The sequence below is a fragment of the Cyprinus carpio genome, chromosome B8 (genome assembly GCF_018340385.1).
Source record: "Cyprinus carpio isolate SPL01 chromosome B8, ASM1834038v1, whole genome shotgun sequence".
Classification (NCBI taxonomy): Eukaryota; Metazoa; Chordata; class Actinopteri; order Cypriniformes; family Cyprinidae; genus Cyprinus; species Cyprinus carpio.
Window position 1 is genome coordinate 19,981,455 of NC_056604.1, and position 21,596 is coordinate 20,003,050.

A 21,596-nucleotide genomic window follows, 5' to 3' on the forward strand; every position below is an offset into this window, starting at 1 on the left:
CAGTGGAGTTCCTTTAAAAACTTTTAGGAGAGTGTTGATTGGATGGTAATACACTGGGATGGTGCAAGTGGAATTTGAATGGGTCAGATGTTGAATACTGAACCTTATACGGTTTATTGTGATGGGCTGTTTTATGATTTTGACTACCGTGATTACTCTTCCATTACTTTCGCTTTCAATTACCGAAACTCGTAATGTTTGCCAGGATGATTTTATTTAATTCTGATTTGTTTATTTTTCATTGCTTCCTGAAGGCCCAGACAAGGACATCCTCTTAATCACAGGGTGTAAATACATGGGAGTATAATACAGTTTTTCAAAAATCCCCAAGTCATTCTGCTCTCACCTCCCTGATGATTTGACATCAGTAGTCATAAGGAACGACGCTTGATAAACGGAAGCCATTTGCCAGACAGGGACTGAAACTCCCCCACCTGATGAGAAGCTTCAGTGTTGCTGCTGATTTATGATGTCACAGCTCCATAAAGGGCACGCCGAAGCAGGAAGAGATTCATTAGGAAGCCTGTCCAGGTTTTTAGTGAAGTCCAAGAGAGGCGCTCGGAATACTGATGGGCCCTCTGATCTGTGCTTGTCTTGTCCTTAAGATCTCACTTAAATGAAGCTTCCTAAAAGCAGCACACTGGGGATGGCTACAAGTGATTGAGAGTTCGAAAGTGACAGTGATGATCGATTGAGAAAACAGTAAATGAATAACTTAAAAACACATATTACTGATCCAAGGACAACCATACACACGGTTGCCAAAAATGGCCTCATTTTCTATACTCTAATCTATCTATCTATCTATCTATCTATCTATCTATCTATCTATCTATCTATCTATCTATCTATCTATCTATCTATCTATCTATCTATCTAAGACCGTTTGCATTGAGAAATACACTCAAATTTGCTAAATAAATTACTTAGCACCATTACTACAATTGATATAGTTTTTCTAAATTGCATTGGCACATTTTTCCCAAGTTTTTTTTTTTTTTTTTTTAATTCTGGCACCTTTCAGGAAATTTTCCGCCCCTTCGCAGCCCCAATGACAAGCCATTTGCCAACTTGGCAGACATTACAACCATTCCATGTATGATATTTATGAATATATACATGCCTGTCTAACAGATTTTGATAAATAAATGGATCATTTTACAAAATTTCATGGACGAAATCCAGTTATTTCAACAGGAATTGCGCAATCTGCAATTTCAAAGAAGGGCAAAACATTTGACAAAAAAAAAAAAGACTGAATTTTTGCTAATGTGACTGTGCTAATGATTTTGGATATCAAAAATGCCATTCTTCCACACTCTACAGAAAGTTGAACCGCAAAAGTAAATTGACTAAACTGATGTGTGAACGAAACCTGTAACTGCCATATTCAGAGACATACCAAAGGCAAGTTGCCACATCTTGTTTTGTAGATTAATGAGCACATTACTCATTATCCTAATTACAGTCCTTCTGCAGTATGTTATTTTTCCTTTGTGTGTGTTCATGTTTCTTAATTTGCCCTGAGTTTAGTATAATTAAGTGGCTTCTATGAGCAGGCAGGCATCTTTAAGCTGCTGGTTGAGTATTAAAACCTTATTTAATTGCCCAGATGATTTCCAGCATCACACACACCAGGGTCAAGTTCTAAAGTTTAAAGGACAGAGAAGGTCAGGACAAAAATAGACTAGCCAGTCCCAACTCGGTCATTGCAAATGTAAGTAGCAAAGAATGAAACGAGGACTCATCACGTGGTGTTAACTCCACAGTCGATAGCTCTTTAAAGCTTAAAGACATCAGTGATGAACATTGATGACACAGATTTGCTCCAGACCCGCATTAGTCCTCATTATCGGCACACGTCCTGTCTATGAGAGGCCATTACCGAGCCGAAAAAGAAGGCATCTGTGGGTGGAAGCTCTTAAAGGGAAGCATGTGATTTAGGGAGACACCGAGCAGCCCTAACAAGAGCGCTCTCCATTGCACTTCAGCTGCTCGGTGCCTTGAACGCAAATAACAGGCCACTCTAGACGGTGTTTAATGCACAAAGCTCCATAATATAGACTTCCAAGTAGCTGTACAACGATTCTTTTAAGAAAACGTCCTGCGAGAGAGACTAAAATATGATTAGTGCTAGCGCAGGGTGCCTCTAGGTAACACAAATAAGCTTAGCAATGCCACTAGATTTCCTAGAAACTGTCGAGTTGGAGAAAAAAAAAGGACTTAGGAATAGGTTTGGAGTCTCAGCTTTTCACCTTGCAGTATTCTTGAGGGCTTTATAAATAGACCTCTAAAAGTGCCCAGCTTTGTAAATCATTAGTTCTGTGCAGTCTCTGTAGATAACCATACTCATTTTTCAATATCATTCATTTCTATGGGAACCTTAAACAGGCATAATGTTGTATTATATATTGATTCTCCTCACAGCTCCTAGCATACGTTTAACTGCCTTTCTGGCTGTTTTAAGACGAGCCCACATATATCATTCCTTAAATGATGCTTGTGAAAGCAAAAGCTCAATGAATTATTTTTGACAGGCCAGCACAAAGTCAATAGCCCTTATTAATTACAATTGATGTAATGTATGGCAAGAATAATACATTGGGACTTGGGGGAAAACAGCATAAGCCTATTGCTCTTATTTAAGAGAGAGTTTAGCTTTGAGTTGAATGTCAGGGAGGTGTGAAGGGGGAGCAGGGAACTATATAGGCCCAAGTAAGGATGGGAATCAGAGGAAATGAATGCTTCTGGTTCATTAATAATTCACTAATAGTTTGTGTTAGGAAAGTAAAATGGCGATCCTCATTGCATTAACTGCTTTCAGTTGTCTTTTGCCAAATGAGTGAATCATTTCAGATTTCAGCAGAACATATTTAACACATCAGAAATAAATTAAATTCCTTCCAAATATTTGTTTGACGATTTTTTTTTAATGAACGCAGAGAGTGGTATGAACGCAGTAAATGAATTAGTCCTTATTAAATTAAATATTGAATTATATTCACAGGTGCGGGGTCAGTGAGATTTTAACTTGAATACTTTAATTCAACAGGGATGCATTAAATTCAGCAAAAGTGACAGTAAAGGCATTTTTTGCTGTTCTTTTGAACTTTCTATTCAACAAAGAATCCTGAGGGGGAAAAAAGGTATTACAGTTTTCACAAAAAATATTAAACAGCACGACTGTTTCTGACACTGATGATAAGAAATGTTTCTTGAGCACCAAATCAAGGATCATGTTACACTAAAGACTAGAATAATGCTGTTAAAAATTAGGAATAAATTTAAAATAAAATAAAATTAAAATATATTAAAATAGAAAATACTTATTTTAAATTATAATAATATTTCACAATATTCTTGATTTTAATGTGTTTTTGATTAAATAAATCTTGTCATGGTGAGCATAAGAGACTTCAAAATCATGGAATCTTACCTTACCTCAAATTTTTTAACAGTAGTGTTTACTAAAATGGAAACACAAAAAATAAAATAAATGAGCCTAAATGAATAAAATAAAATACATAAATAAATCATTAATATATTTCATTCACTTATTTATGTTTATAGAATACCTAAATACTGGTTCATAAATGTTATTGGTTCATTCATTTCAAATTTAATTAAAAAACTTAAATTTATATGTTTTGATTTATTAACAGAACCAACTTATAAGTTATTTGATTGGGAATCAGAATACACTGGCCATTCTGTATGTCTGATTCACCAAACACAACCAGCTCATAACAGTTATTTATTTAAGAATCAGAACTTACTCACTAGTGGCTCACTAGTGAAGCTGTTTTGATTCATTCAAAGGAACCAACTCCTAAGAGTAATTTGTTCAGGAATCAAACTACACTGGTCACACCATATGAATTGATCATGAATCAGTTCAAAAGAGTCATTTGTTCAGGAATCAGGCTACACTGGTTGCCCTGTATGATTTTGATTCACCAAAAAGAACTGCAGATGCTCAGAGGAATTTGTATTTTTTAATTCCAGTGATTCTTAATTATTCTTGTCGGTTCCCAACCCAAGGCACAACCTAGAGTGAGAGCAAAGCATCATGGGAAAACTAAGCAGCCGATTCAACAGAAGAGCCCCTCATGGAGACAGGCCTGCTCCACTTCAATAAACACCTGACAACCACACGAATTTCTCTCTCTCTCTCTCTCTCTCTCTCTCTCTCTCTCTCTCTCTCTCTCTCTCTCTCTCTCACACACACACACACACACACACACACACACACACACACACACACACATACACACCATCCTTTATCCCTCCATCTTCCTTTTATCTGTTTACTGGCCTTGAGTCTTTCTCTCAACCTTGCCCTTTCCCTCTCATTCTCACACCTGCGTGACTCGCTCTCCAATCTTGCCCGCTCACCACACTCTTTGACAGGCCATGGACAGGTTGACACTGCCTCATGTAGCCTTACATATCATTAGGGCCGCTCTCGTCCACAGCCAGACTAGGGGGCAGTGACTCTGAAAGCCCTCTCCGCCCCGGGCTGCTTTCCTCTGGGCAGCCCTCCTGTCAGGCTTCCCTAATACCTTGTCCTGCTTGGGCAGTCAGAAGAAGACCTTCCCCTTGTCTGGATTCTCCCTACAAGGGCTGACCGGCGGCTCATGTTGATCCATCAGCGTGACAGCAGTGTGGTCGAAGAGAAAGAGGCAAAAGGAACAGTAAAGCAGGCAGTGATTATGATTGACAGGTGGAGACTATGGAGGCTTTTTTTTTGCTGTGTTTTAAATAAGACATTGAAGCCCGTTTAATTTTTGTTCAGTGAGAATTTATTAATGGTTCATTGTGTTGTGCTTCATAATAGAGCTGCAAAAGTACAAACAACGTTCCTTTGTCCCTCATTCAAATGCCTGCTATTATAAAAAGTACACCCAGAAATTGTATATTTCATTATTGCTGAACTGAATGAAATAAAATTGACTTAAATTAAATAACTGGCAGGAATTTGCAGACGTTTAGTAGCATTCAACTCCCATATTTTATTTTCTTTTTTCAAATAAGTGTATCACTTTGTATTACGCACAGACTGAAATTACTGCCACACAGCACATTAAAGAGATTCTGATTAATGGCTTCCCTTTTCTGGGTTGCTGGTCATGTTCGTAATTTCATTTAAGCCTGGACTCATTCATTACTTTCGCTAACAATTTCTCTCTTTTTTTTTTGTAGCAAATATTCACAACTTCTTTGAATTGGCCACTCTAGAAATTAAACAAAGTCAACCGAGCTTGTAATTCATAAATTAAAAGCTGTAATGTTTTTTTGCCAAAGAAGACATTGCGCTGTATTTCGAACTGCAGGCTGTCTGTTTTTTTCTGCTTCCACAAGTTGCTGTGTGAAATTCTGCCTTGTGGCATTTGTATATTGTCTGCTGTATGTAAATAAGCTATTAGCACTAAAATAACAGCCAGAAACATCTGGACTTGACTGCGACATCTGTCAGCAGGTGTTGATTACTGACCAAGCGTGCATTGCGTGCTTTATGTAAGTTATCACATCTGAAGCATGTGTATAGGGATACAGCCTAAATTTACTATGCAAATCCTATTTCTTTTGCCAAGACATGCCAATAAATATTGTAAACAGTGAAAATGGAGCCTGAAAAAACTGTTTTTCTCTGTATTTCCTCTCAATTGCTTCGACGAATCGCTTAGATTGTTTTGCAATGACAAGATGTCCCCTTCAAAGCCCTTTTTTTCCAGCCGTGTTTGTGTGCGGCTGTGCATGTGTGTGCATAGCCAGTCCCCCTAAATGAGTAATTTATTCCTTCTGATTCACAAGCAGGTCATTCATTGCTGCATCCTTGGTCAAAGCAGAGCATGGAAAGAGAGGAAAGTAGCCTAATCAGAACACTGAGCGTTCTTCAGTTTAAAGGTCAAAGACTAACTAAGATGTGATTTTAAAACACTATGTAGATAAAATGTTCTAGGATTATATTTTTTGGCTGGATTTGAGTGGAGAAGGACAGCATTTACATATTTTAAAGAAATACGCAGATTGGGTAGAGTGCACTGTGTTCTTTTACACTTGAGTAGTGTTAGTTTTTTTTTTTTTTTAAGAAAACAAGCACTTAGTAAATGAATAGAGTGCAAGTCTAAAAGGGGCAAGTTTTTTTTTTAAAGAATAGAATTAGAATAGAGTGTGCTATTTTAAATCTCAATTGCGATTTTTAATCCAAATCATACAGCTGTACTATTTCATCTCAAACTAGCATTGCACTGTTACTGTCTGTTAAAGGTAGACAGTAAACTCAATATTATATTTTAAATACATTTTACATTTTGTAGCCATCCTTGTAGTTTTCCAGACAATAAAGTGTTTAAATTGGTTATTTATTAAAAACGTAATGAATTAGATTCATGTTTGGCTTGTGAATAATTTGTTTTGGCTGAAAATATTTCCCAGAACAGTGACACGGTGCCATATATAGTGGGTCATACGTTCACCCTCACAGATAAAAATGTAGAGTGCCTATCTATGTCTATTTTGGTTTATGTCCACTTCTTCATAGTGTCTCATCTGTCACCATATTACTTTCTGTCTGAGGTGAAATCAATGTTTCTGCTGGAGGCTTTGCTATTGAGGTTATGATAGCATGACACTGCCAGTGCTGTCTACCAGAAACAGTGAGGGAGATATCACATAGGATACAAGCAGTGCTTGCTCTGGAAATAACTTTGGTACTTCTTTTATGATGCAATATATTTGAGAAAAGAAGTGAAAAAGTTTAACTTTAGTTCAGTTCCCTGAGAAAATAATCAGATGTCAGTTAGCTAAAGTTAGATGGTCATTAAAGTTTTCTTATTCACTTGTACTTTCAGTGTCATTTTGCATCAAAAGAACTTTAGTCTCCCACTCTCACATACTGTAAACCTGATTTCCATTTTTATGATTTGGAAGGATATAGAAACTGAAACATTTAACAATTAAAACAGAACATAATGTTTCTGTGCAGATAGAACAAATTTTGTAGCTTTATAGCAGGTAAGTGCTGAATAACTAACAATGTTCTTTGGAGTCCAGTGTTTAATCGAAGTCCCTTTAAGGCAAGTCACCCGTTTGTTATCTTGGTTATGATTCTAAGGAGTTAATTTCGATGCAGACAAAAGTCAAACAAGTGCATCTTGACCAAGGTAATATGGATGTGCTTTCCACAGTAAAAAATACAAATGCAAATACGATTTTTTTTTTTGTATTGCAGACTTATATTGTACATTTAATCGTCCATTCTCATTACCTCTGTTTATACACTTACAGTTTACTTTAGAGGTTAACTTGAGATTAACTCAAATTAATCTTTGAAATACTGATAATTTAATTACGCCGTTAAATCAAATATTTTGCAGATGTAAAAATTTATATTTCATATTTTACATTGTAATGTTTTGATTCATCTGTTGCATTAGTTATTAGCTTTTTATTTTAAATTCATTTAGACAAAATAGTACATCATTTTAATTTCTGCTGTCAGTTATCATCCATATAATGAAAATAATTATCAGCTTCTTGGTATCAGTCTGAATTGGAATATCAGTGCATATGTGTACCTTTCTTCTAATACACACCTCACAAAATGGTAAAAAAAAAAAAAAAAAAAAAACCTGTCAGTGGGCCTTTACCCAAGGCAAACTTAAACTTAAAAAACAACAACCCTAAAATAAAAATAATTAATTAAATTAACTTAGGAAATTTAAAAAAATAAAAAAATAAAAACTAAATTGAAACTTGAGCCTTTACTCATGTGTGACTGAAATATAAATAAAATTAAATACTAAATGATACCAATGAACTAAAAAAAAAAAAAAAACACTTAACAAAAAATGAAAACTACAATTAATTGCCTTGGTTAAAAAAAAAAATGAGGCTAAATTAATAGTAATTTGAACTTGAAAGTTAAATAAAAATCAAAACTCAATTAAAAACCCAAAGCTATAATTACCTTTGTGGCCTCCTTCCAAAATGTGCTAATATGTAACATTTTGGTACTAATATGTACCTTTAATATGCAGCCTTTTTGTGTCAATACGATACAAAGGTGTACCATTTGAAAGGGTGCAAAGCTTTTGACAGCTTTTGTACCGTTTTTCCCTTGAGTGTAGAGACCCACTTTAATATTCCAGTTAGTTCTGACATCTCTTTTCTTTTCTGTGTCAGTTACAGACTGTCGTATCCTGGAGAATCTTCAGCGCTACGCCTCCCCAACTTACCTGCCTGTCAACTACCAGCTCCTCAACACAGAGTCCTCCTTCTTTCTTAAGGAGGCCACCCAGGACTTCATGCGCAACTCTAGCTTCCTGTCCAGAACGGAGCTGTTCTTCATCCACCAGGCCAGGAGACCTCCCATCATCAATGCCACGTATGGAACCCTTGCGGTGGAAGAGCCTATTCCTTTGGATCTCCTCCAGATGCCTGGCTCCTTCGTGGCTTCTTCAACCCACTTCACCTTCAACTGGAAAGTACAAACCTTTGTTCTCAACGAAAGGATTTACCTGAACAAACCCAAGGTTCAGGTCTTGTTCTACATCGCTGGGAGGGACTGGGATGACTACAGCGCCGTGGACAAACTCCCTTGCGTACGGATGTTCGCATTCCACGAAACCCAGGAGGTCCGTGGGAGCTGCAGGTTGCGAGGGGACATGGGCGTCTGCGTCGCTGAGCTCGAGCCTCTTCCTGGGTGGTTTGCACCTCCTAGTGTTGTCCCTGGACGCCAGAGGGGTCCGGATATGTCCGAAGGAACGCCTGTTGAGCTGTACTACAGCCTTCGGGCCGCAGAAGTAGGAGGTTGTCTTTCTGAGGAGTTAGGGGTCAAGAGCTCCGCTCACTCGGATCAAGAGGGATTGTTTGGGTCGCCGACCTCTACACCCATGAGGCGCATCAGGAGCGTAAGATTATTCCAGAATCCATCTGCTCCAGAATTATCAGAGCAGCGTTTGGATGGGAATTTTGCAGTGTTGGTACCATCCGCGCCAGTTCGGCAAAGGGATACCGTGTCAGCATATGTTGCAGCTTCGCCGTACTCACCTGTGGAGATGTTCACTCTCAGGTAAGAGATCTTCAGATGCACGCATCTCTGCTGCGTAAGCAGATAACTATCCACATGAGACCTTTAACAGGGGAATTCATGGCTGTGTTAAAAAGCACTCTTAAAAATAAAGGTTCCAAGAGGGATTTTTCACCCTTCAGTGTAGAGTGGGATGTAACGAAATTATCAATATCGCGATAGCAAAACTCGTTATTGTCATGGTAACATGATGATATGAAATGATAGGTCTTCTGGGCAAAAAGTGTAGGCCTAGTTTTTAAAATATATTTAAACTTCTTATTCTAACATAAAAGTTGTGTTTTGGGCCATTATGCTTTGACACAGTATCTGTCAAACGAACTAAAACCGAAAGTACAATATGGCTTAATCCCTTCATCAAGCGTGCAATATTTATTTTCATTTATTTTACAGTGCAGTTGTTTTACAATATATGGCTATTACTGCCATTGTTGTTGTTTTTATCATTATTATTTATTTTTTTTATATATATTTTTTTTTGCTTCCTAAAACACCAGTGTGAATTTAATTTAGACTGAGACAGTATATCGCAAATTAAAATTCACTGACTTTTTTCTGACTTAAGTTTTCTTAGATAAGAACATGGGTTGGAGCTCTTAATTTTGAACTCTCAAAGTGCATTAGACAGAAGAATTTTACTTTAAAATGCCTTTTTTTTTAAATAACGCAAGAAATATAATATTGTGGATTCATATCACATTATTATCGTATCATGAGTTTTTGATATTGTTACATCCCTAGTGTAGAGTTCTAAAAATTACCATTTTTCTTAGTGTTAATTTTTTTTTAATCTAAAGAACCTTTTGTGCATTGGAAGTTCTGTGGATGTTCTTCATGGAACCATAAAGAATGTTTATTTTTAAGAGTGTAGTGAAGGTTTCGAATGCCACAGAAAGCTTCACTATTGACGTCACACCATTTTATCAGCAAAGTTAAACAACAATTTGCTATGCAGCTTCACAGATGTATTAAAGCCATTTGCTTTGTTTTTTATCCTGTTGTTTTAATTCGAACTAATCATATTCTGCCCAGTTATCAGTCTTCGCTCCTCTTGGATCTCCATATTTGGTCTCATATTTTCCTTGGCGTAATCATTTGGCTTTTGAAATGGTTGTGATTAATTCCGGCTGGTGTGCCTGAGATGTATTTTCACTTCATGGTTCCTTTACTTAATTTAACTATGCTTTTTGTTTACCATGGCAGAGAGAAAGACATCTTCATTTTCAGGTGAAAACATCCTGCCGCACTGAATCTGCAGGTACTAATTAGAATTTGCAGATGCGGCTAAGTGATTTGGGTAATTAACACACAATGCAAATGAGGATGCCATCAATTAGAATGCACCTCCATTAGCTTAATGACTGCAAGCTCGTCCGATTGTAATCACAGTGGGTGAGAACATTTATAAACCATATGAGACCCAACCTGACAAGAGGTCAAGCCAATTTGTCAACCTTGCATGTGAACGCAAACTAAGAGGCACTAGCAGAGATAAGAGTTGAAAAAATCAGCTGGTATATGAATGTCAGCTGGGGTTTTTTGCTGACTCCTTGGCCAAACTTGTAGGGAATAGTGAAAGGGCAAATCAGAGATGTACATGTATTCATGCCGGCTTTTGTGTGGATGCATTAATGTTTGGTTTGTCCAAAGATGTGTTTTGTGATCAGCAACTACTCTACTAAGATGAGCTGATAGAACGAGACCTGTTTTTATGAGTGTGTGGTTACAGTGCTGCAATCATTGGAAAAAACGATTCATGAATAAAATAATTTGTGGTTGTGTAGCTATGCAATATGAATGTTGAAAGGGCCGTATGATCAGCAAAATCATGCTTTCATTATCTCAAGCATAACATTATCATCTGATGAATTATTGATGTACAGCTTTAAATTAAATCAGTATTAAATAGTCTACAGAAGATCATTAAAGGAACTTGAAAGAAACAAATGCACTAATTCTGAGTATTAATGATCCATTTAATGTTTTTCATGAGCTGCTGAGTATGAAAGTCTCAATTGAGTCATGACATCATGACGTCTGTTTTCATGAGAGAGAGGTTCGTATATCTCTTCTGCTGGATGGAAATTTGACTCAAGCGAATTAAAGTCTGCTTGAATTACAATAAATAATATTCATGTTGCAAACCATAGAAACTATTTTGATTTTGTTATTTTGAGTTGCATATTTGTTGCTGCTTAATCTACATTACAGTTATTTTCTAATTAGATTTAAATTGAGTGTGTTTTCTAAAATCACTTTTGCTTATTTACATACTACATATTGCTTTAGCAGGCACACACTAAGATTTTATGATGAATTACTGTATGGCCATTATGGCTGGATGTTTTTTTTTTCCCCTACCTTTTTCACTGTAGATTTTCTCAGCAGTTAAAAAAAATGAACAAATGCATCCAAATCTGGTTATAATTATTATTACTTTAGGCTGTGTGGAAAGCGTCCCACAGATACTGTATTAAGTCGGGCCTGTGAAACATCCACCCCCTAACTCCAAAATAAGCAATCAGACCGTCCCAGAGTAAACAATCTTATTCTAGCTGGAAGAGGGCTAATCTTCAGTAACTCAGAATCTACGCACACATTTGTTTTTCTATCATAATGGGGACTTTATATTGACTTTCAGTCCACAATGTAGGCAAAAACTGACGCACACACACTCACCGGGTGGATGAAGATACAAAAAGCAATTTTGTTGAAATGATTTTATTTCTCTTCTCATGCATAATCCTTTTAGTTCAGTGGAGGTGTCATTGCGTATTGCTTTTTTGATTCAAAAGGTGTCCACTTTTAAAATAATTTTGGCAATAATTCAACTCAGAAAGAAGCATTAGCTTTTAAAAAATGAAAGAATATAATCTACTACCGCTGCAGAGTGCAGTGCACCAAGTACTGTACATAATTAGTTGAAGCCTGCAACTGTATAGCTTGGAAACTGTGAGTCACACTGTTCAGAAATGGTGCTTTTATGTTGCTATTGTTGCCATTGTGCTAAATAGCTCTACAGTGATTGCTGAATATAATCTTTATGACTGCCAATGCGTGTTAGCTTACTATAACGTGATCAAATGTAAACCTCACCCCATCTGCAGAATGGTATTTCAGTATACTGTATTTGAAATGATATGTGCCTGGTTGTTCTAGTTAATGCGATTTATTGCTGAATATCTGCATTTAGCGTGAAATACTGGTGACTGTTATCAATGCAACTGTGGAGATGCAATGTTTATAACGTCTGATATTGTAATTGATTTTTTTTTTTTTTTACGTGATTAGCAAGAATGCATTAAATTCATCAAATGTTTTCCGTAAAGAAATGTGTAATGTTCCAAAAAAAGAAATTGTATTTTAAATTAATACTGTTCTTTTGAACTTTCTATTCATCAAAGAATCCTGAAAAAAATCTGTCACAGTGTCCACACAAATATTAAACGGCTGTTTTCAATATTGATAATGTTTGAAATGTTTCTTGCAAACCATATTAGTAATGATCCTGAAAATTCAGCTTTGGCATCACAGGAATATTTTAAAATAATAATAATTTTATAATAATATTTTAAAGTATATTAAAATAGAAATAGTTATTTTTAACATGTAATATTGCACAATATTACTGTTTTTACTACCATGTATCTTTGATTAAATAAACACAAGACATGTTGTTGAGCATAAGAGACTAAAATCTTTTGAACTGTAGCTTATATTGAATATGGATGTCAGAATTGCTTTTATAGGAATACACGTATACTTTTAAATAGTACTTTTTTGTCTGCATTGAAAAAAAAAAAATAGCTTTTTGCTCACATACGAGTGTGTTTTAGAAGTTACCAGAGAAAATGGAATGTGACTCTCATGGTGCAGAGTCAGACATAGAAATCCTACTTTCTTAAGTCACCACGGACACTATATTGGTCAATTAGATTCCCACTATAACATTCAGCGCTTGAAACGTGTTCAAGCATCTTCCTCTCTGATAAAGGACAATAGATTTTCAATTTCAGCACCCCTTTTAAGCAACTTATTATGCACCTTTCTGCACTTAAACTGAAGTAATAAAGGTTCAGTCACAGAGTCACAGCTGGTACTGACTATGTATTTGATTCTCATGCAGTCCAATGCAATCTTTTCTATCAAGTGACGTAACATCCAATAGGTAGCATTTGTTTATGCTATATATATATATATATATATATATATATATATATATATATATATATATATATATATATATACAGTATCTTTCCAGCACTGAGGTCTAGGAGATAGCATTTTCCCCCCCAAGGCATTGTTGAAACACAGCACACTTTGCAATAATTTATTTCCCTCATAACAATCAATAGCTAAATCTTGCATCGCTCTGTACTACACTTGTTCTTATTGCAGGTAACTGGAGGACTGCATCCAAGTTGCTAAGCTGGTTTGATTTGCGTGTGTATCAGCAACATTTTCCAATTTCAGCTTCAAGATGAAAGCAGCAACTTTTATTCCCCATGCTTTATACGCAGGCTGTTTTTATTCTCATGGCTGACTGAAGGAAGCTCCTGACTTTTTTAAGAAAACAATTTAAACGAACCATTTGAGTTTCTTAAAAAGAATTAAGAGGAAGAACTGTTTGTTTGCATCAGTTCCCCGCTCTGGATCTAGCGGGTTTTTTTGTGTGTGTAAACATTGCACTATAATCTATCTTCTTTATCTATGTCACCTCTGTCTGCTGAGGCAACTCCACTGGTATTTTACCCTATATAAAAAGAGATTTTTTTGTTGTTGTTGTTCATTTAGGCATCATGAATTATACCATTTTTAAGCTTGAGTGTGAATTATACATCATTTGGGTACACATAAATGGCTGAGATAAACAGAATCTAGCCTGCATCTGAGATGAACGAACAAGACCATGAATCACTAGTCTAGAATTATGACCTTGTTCAGACCTTGTTCATGTATTATGAGAGTCATTTTGCTGAGTTTCAGTGACCACACTGAGACTTTTTTTCAAACCTATGCCTTTATCTTGCAATCTTCACTTACATTTTCATTCAGTGAGTTCAGTGTAGTTAAAACCCATTTGACTTTCTTTCTTAATATCTTCTTCTGTGAAAATCCTTAAATTTGTACTGATCGTTTTGTCCTAATATGGTAACTGAGAACTGAAGTTTCAAAAAGGACATAAAACTGCTGTTAAAGTATGGTCTATGCAGCCTGTTCCCTTTTGTGATCCCCAGAACAAAAATAACAGGTTTCAGGTCATGCATTTAACTGCTGGAGGTCCTGTGCCAGTTAAGATGAATGGAAGTGCTAGCAAAGAGCTTTCTTCAGGTATTATAGAACTTCTTGATTTAAACTGGTTTTGTAAACTGGTTCAACTGATTCACTAAAAAGATCCAACTGAGAAGAATCATACAAGACCGTAAATGATGGCAATTTTTTTCCAATTTTCTGTGAACAAGTTTTTCAAACAGAATTGGGCTTGATTGTGTTCCACAAAGATTTTCAGAAATTCAGTGTGGCGTTCAGTGGCAGTCATCCAGAAGATTTATCCATTATACAATGATTTCTGAAAAGCTGTCCATCAATGAGGTTACAAAATCATGGCACTTCTGCAGGCATCATAAGTCAAGTGTGATTTATGATGTGCGATGGACTAGCAATAAACATTTTAAGGGGGGTAAATATTTATGGCTGCAGCTCATAAAGTAGCCAGTCATAATGATGTCTGTACATTGAAAAAAACAAAACAAAACAAGTAACACAATAGCATGACTTAAGCATGACATTTTGAAGTTAAAAGTCTAAAATAGTACCTTATTAAGTTTACTGGCAGAATATTTGTGGCATATTGCCTGTCTTTTGCTATACTTTGGATGTGAAAGAGCTGGCAGGATGAATACTTTGTGTTTCTCAAACAGTTTTTGTTATTTTAACCATTCACCCCCCACTAAGAACAATCTACAGAGCATTTGGATGCTGAACATTGGATTCAGAGGCTGTCAGCTGTGCTTAATAGAAAAGAGAGAGGGAGATTTGTACTCATATATGTGTGTGTTTTTATTTACATCAAGCAAGTGTGTGAATACCAAAAGCAGAGCCTACTTAAAGGGGATCAGTTTGCCCCATCTTTAAAAGAAAGTGCATCAGTAGGCACATTATCTGTGATTCTGCCTCATTATACACACTGATGGACAGCAGTTACCTCACCCTCAGCTGGACCCATCAACAGCTGCAGTGCACTGGCCAGCACTCTGGCTGTGTTACAAATAACAAAAGCTACTTCATCTCATTTGATGATTTCCACTTTGTGTTTGGAACTTGACAAAAAAAAAAGAGAGAGATGATTATTCATAACAAATGTCTAGCATCTGTGCAAAAAAAAAAAAAAAAAAAAAAAACGATTCACAGCATGTAACAACACTCAAAACAGACTTAAAACTAGTCTTATGAAATAGATTGGGGTTCTGGTTTCTGAATGCTGATTACAGAATTGAAGTCATGCTAAAATGTATAAGCTGACTGCTATAGTGACGTCTCTGTCTAATAGTAGAAAGGTCATGGATTTCAATTCAGGGTACATATGCCATCAATACATTATGAGTGGCTTTTGATAAAAACATCTGCCAAATGCATAAATTTAAATGTTAATGGGTATATGCTGTAGCACAGGGAACCCCTAGGGGTAGCAATTAGGTAGTAGGGAGTCCGTTGGAAATTTTAGGGAGAGAGAATTTTTTTTTTTTTTTTTTTTTTTTTGAGTTGGACCAGTATTCATTGTGGAAAAGGGCTTAAAATTCAGTGTATTTTTATAGTCCTTTTCCACAATAAATACTGGTCCAAATCAACCTTTTTATATATGTATGTATGTGTGTGTGTGTGTGTATATATATAATATCTATATATATATATATATATATATATATATATATATATATATATATATATACTATATATATATATATATATATATATATTATATATACATATATACATAGTATACATATATATATATATATATATATACATATATATATATATATATAATACATATATATATATATATACACATATATATATATATGTATATATATATATATATATACGTATATATATATATATGTGTGTATATATATATATATTATATATATAATATATATATAATATTATATATATATATATATATATATATCATATATATATATATATATATATATATGAATATATATATATATATATATATATATATATATATGTATATATATATATATATATATATATATATATATAATTCTTAACAATTATTATTATTATTATTATTTAGATTTTTGTTTTTTTTGCTTTAGTATTGGACAATAAGTGCAAAAATGTCAATGTTGTTTTTAATTTAACTTTGAAGCAATGTTCTTATCATAATATTAAACTCAGTATTTTTTTTCTGACATACTGTATTACAAAATGAATAATAGATTATATAGCTTAATATATAGAATATATATACCATTTGTATTTCAGAAAGAGAGTTATTTTTGTGTGTCCTTGGCATCAAAAATTTTGAAAACATTGATCATGTCCCTTTTGATGGAAATGTGTCTTTAAAAGGAATAGTTTACTCAAAAAGAAAAATTTGCTGAAAATGTATTCACCCTCAGGCCATCCAAGATGTAGATGAGTTTCTTCATCGGAAAAGAATTGGAGAAATTTAGGATTACAGTGTATATAATACTGCGCAAAAGCCTTAGGCCATTAGTATTTTCACCAAAATAGTGTGTCAGTAGGAAATAACGGTTTACTTTTCCAAACATTCCTTTTGCCATTAATTGTAATAATCCAGTGAGATTTTTGTGTACACAAAGAGTCTGACAACAACCAGTGCTCCACAGAGATCTGATCTCATCATCATCCAGTCTGTCTGGGACTACAAGAAGAAACGGGAAAAAATGGAGACAGACTAAATCCAGAGTAACTGTGGCAACGTTTCAAAGATGTTACAAGAAACCCTCCTACGAAGCTACAGTACTGTGAAAAGTTTTAGACACTTGTGTAAAAATGCTGTAAAGTGAGGGTGCTTTCAAAAATGATGTCATAAATAGAATTTATTTATCAATTAACTAAATCAAATCAACATTTGGTGCGACCACACTTAAAAACAGCTTTTGTCCTAGGTGCAATTGTGCCTAGTTTTTCAGGTAGCTTTACAGGAAGGTTTCTTGTAGCATCTTGGAGACGTTACCAAAGTTCCTCTGGATTTAGTCTGTCTCAGTTTTTCCTGTTCCTTCATGTAATCCCAGACAGACTGGATGATGATGATGAGATCAGATTTCTGGGTGGAGCACTGGTTTTTTCAGACTCCTTGTGTACACAAAAATCTCACTGGATTATTACAATTAATGGCAAAAGGAATGTTTGGAAAAGTAAACTGTTATTTCCTACTGACACGCTAAAGCAAAATAGAAATAACTGGCTTAAAAACATTTTTTTTTTTTTTTGTGAAAATACTAATGGCCTAAGACTTTTGCACAGTACTGTATATATTTATATATATATATATATATATATATATATATATATATATACTTGTGGATAATGTGATGTTTTTATCAGCTGTTTGGAGTCTCATTCTGACGGCACCCTTTCACTGCAGAGGATATTGTTACAATTTAATTTACAGTTTTATAAAAGCAGTTAGGCACTTAAAACTTAAAAAGCTTTTCTTTTTAAATATATTTCAGCCAATAAATAGTGAAGATCACTTATTAATGTTTTGTTTGTTTATTATACATTTAAATATTTAATGTATTTTTAAACATTTAAAAAATGTAAAAAAAAAAAAAAAAAAAATTTTAATCTGACACTTTTGTTATTTTGTTGCAGTCTTGTTTAGAGTCACTGAATGTTTGTTCTCTGACACAAGTAGAAAAGATGCTTGTCCTCAAACATAAGGAACTTGCCCTTCCCGAAAACAAATGAACACCTACTTAATAAACGAACTTCTAATTGGAAACCCTTTGCTCAGCCGCTATATTCCTTGCCACGACCAGTCCTCTGACCTCTCATCAACATCTAATTCTTCTGCTTTCTGTTTTTCAGCTCATCGAAACCCTCACTAATGCTTTCAAACTCCAGGACCATCTAATAAACAGACCGAGCAGAGCCAAACAGGCACCAGCTCAAGCACCTGCATATTTTGAACTACTGTATTCCTTAACACTGATGAATACTTGATTACGACTGGCTAGCGAGAGCTCATTATTTCTGTATATTGAGTGATGTTTAGTCATATCCAATTTCATCAACCCGTATATACGGATAGTCTGGTTGCTAGGTAATTGTAGTTTGAGCTAAGAAGAATCTTAGCGATGAAAGGCAGTAATGAGTTTCATGAAACTGAAACGTTTCTCTTGTCAAACATCTGTGGAACATGAAGGATGATGTGCACTGTGGATACTTGCGAAAAGATCCAGACACTGTGGAGTTAGTTTGCAGCAGCTGTTGTGTATCGTAAGCCATACTCAAATCTTTTCTACATAAAACATAGATTTTGGTCTTTACCTGTAGTTTAATCATTTTTATTATAAAAATACATATACATCAATTTTGCACAGTAAGTTCACTACCTGTGAATTATTATTATTATTATTAATATAATAATATTATTAGTCTATGTGTTATGGCCATTAAAGGGATAGTTCACCCAAAAATGAAAATTCTGTCATATATATGTAATCAAAAGGTATATTACTTTTTTTCAAAATGTATATTTTGAATTTCTTCCGTTTATTCATATATTCAAAAATGTTTACTGTAAATGGTACAAGTAAATCATAACAATTTAATGTGCAGCATAACAAATAGATATTCATTTTGAGATTGGCTAAAGAGTGCATTTAACAGCTATTATATCACTGATTAATTATTATTAGTTTTTTGAAGAATAACTTTAAGTGAAAATAGCCTACAGCAGAGATAATCTAAATGTAAAAATCTGGCAAATTAGCATACACAATTACATATGCAATATTAGCCAATGTATATGCAATATCAACTAAAGCCAACATATATATATATATATATATATATATAATATTGCACGACAACCGACCGGTATGATTCCAGTATATTGTACATCGCTACTTTGAAAGCACTAAATTTGTATAAAAGCATCTGCCATAATACATTTAAAATTTACCAGAAACAGTGGCCCTAAAAAGTATTAAGACACCTGTGTTGTAAAGATCGTTATACAATCCATCTGATAGATCAGTCAGGATCCATCATGTAAACAGCACAATAAAAAAAGAATAAAAAAAAAGATCAGAATGAGCACAATCCACATTAAATTTCTATCCGACAGAAAGAAGTTATACAGAGCCTAAATAATCTATTAATGTAAATCCTATAACCCTCTCCCTCTCCTCTTTCCTAATGGATGTAGAACATAAGAATAAATGTCTTTCTCTCACGGCTTCCCACAGACGTGATGTGACAAAGTAGTTTGCCAAACATTGTAACATTGTCATTTCCTAGCAACTGAATAAGCCAAAACCAACAGATTAGCATCCCGCTGATGAGAAGATCTCATGAGTGTTTGCACAGCCTCTCCGCGCCATAGCCTCGCTTTTTCTCTCAGTGTATAATGGGAAGATTTAGCTCTGATTTGGCATATACTAAAGCTCTTCTCTTATCTATATTATTTTGGGTGTTTGCCATAAATGAACTTTTTGTATACTGCATATCTTTTATGTCTTACAGTATCAATATTACTATCTTTGGGTCATGCCACAGTGTGTTATGTTTTCAGTTGTGTGAAGTGACTCCAGTACTAACTCATGCTAACCACTTAAGTGCTCTAAATACCTTTTATGTCAATGATTTGCATAAAGAATGTTTAATGAGCTGCCTTTGATTAGGACCAAATATTCATGGCAGCATTTTCCTTAATTTTTGTTAAATCCAGTAAATGACTCTAAAGCATGCTGATGTAGCCCACATATTCAGGAGATTATAATTTCATTATTAGTGGGATCAACCAGCCTTCACTATTACCAATTAGTGTTTAAAGACATAATTGGAAATAAAAAAAATTCCAATTTTAATTTTAAAATAAAATGAATGTAAATTCCAATTTTAATTTTAAAATATTATTATTATTATTATTATTATTATTATTATTATTATTATTATCATCATCCTGCATTAAATCCTGTAATAATGTCTGCTTGTGTGATGAATTCATCTATAGTTACTAGATGATCAAGCATCTAGATTATACTTTTAAGTAATATGTGCATGCACACACATAAAGTATACAGGTCAGTGACATAAGACTTTTTGTCTGGATTAATTTATATTGAAATACATATAAATTGCAATTCATAAATACATTGACTTGAATACATATTTTCTCTCTCTCTCTCTCTCTCTCTCTCTCTCTGTGATGAGTATGTCAAGTTCTGAAATAAAATGTATTTTGATATTGGGGCATAGAGTCAAAAAAGTTAGGGTGATATAGCTGTCCTTAAATTAAATACAATTTTAATAAAAGAACAAAAAATATAATTTTAGATAATTTGGAATAATATTTGATTATAAATTTAAGAATGGAAAAATATTTAAGAAATCGTCATTTTAGAAAAACTGCTTCACTAATATTAATATAAAAATTGTCTGGCAAATCAGAGTTGTGTGGTGCAAGCAAAATGCAGATAAAAGACAAAGAAAATCTCTCAAAATAATATTATATCGGATAATTTGACCATTTTATGACATGACAAGGTTAGTTCAATTTCTTGCAACTCGTAAAATGTAAAATTTATTTATTATTTAATAATAATCATAAAAATAATTAAGCTTTTCATTTTTTAATCATTAGAAAAATATTATTGAGATGTGCAACTTACCTGAACAACTCGGCATGTATTTCAAGCTACATTTTTAAAGATATTTGTAAAGATCTATCATTGAACCATACCCTGCTTGTTGACAAATCCCCCCAAAAATAAAAATAAAAATTATACCGGGGCTCTTGATAATTTAAAAAGTGTTGTTTCATAACAGAAGACAATACAAAAAAAAAAAAATGCAGTAGAATCAGTTAAGTAAGTAAGTAAGAATGCCTTTCACCAGTTGGACCCGGCTTTTGTGTATCTTCCTAACTGAAATCAATCTCCTTTAGGCTTTACTCTTAATAACCTTATTTTGGATTCAGTCAGTTTTAGAAGCATTGGCCATGTCTGGCTAAGTCTTTTAATTTTATATTGCCTTCATTCCCCTCACGTATCTAATAACATGCTGCCATAGTTCTGGGTCAAGAGGTGAAACAAAGCGGCAGCGTCTTTATGCTGAGTTCGCTTGTTGGACTTAAGCCTAATACGTTCTTACATTTTTATTAGCAAGCAGATTGGATAACACAAGCTTCAGATTTGTTCCTGAGCCAATATGTCACTTGTGTCTTTATCGGATGATTCTAAGGCTGGATGATTTAGAGCAAGAATCCTGATAA

General features: G+C 34.3%; 1 protein-coding gene across 1 annotated transcript in view; it reads left to right on the plus strand.

The window, feature by feature from the left end:
- Positions 1-21,596, plus strand: part of LOC109098840 (transmembrane protein 132C-like) — a 196,338-nt gene that overhangs the window by 46,272 nt on the left and 128,470 nt on the right. Inside the window, exon 2 of the mRNA XM_042730040.1 lies at positions 8,188-9,076. Within this exon, the coding sequence (XP_042585974.1) occupies positions 8,188-9,076 (889 nt within the window). The remainder of the gene's footprint in view (positions 1-8,187; positions 9,077-21,596) is intronic.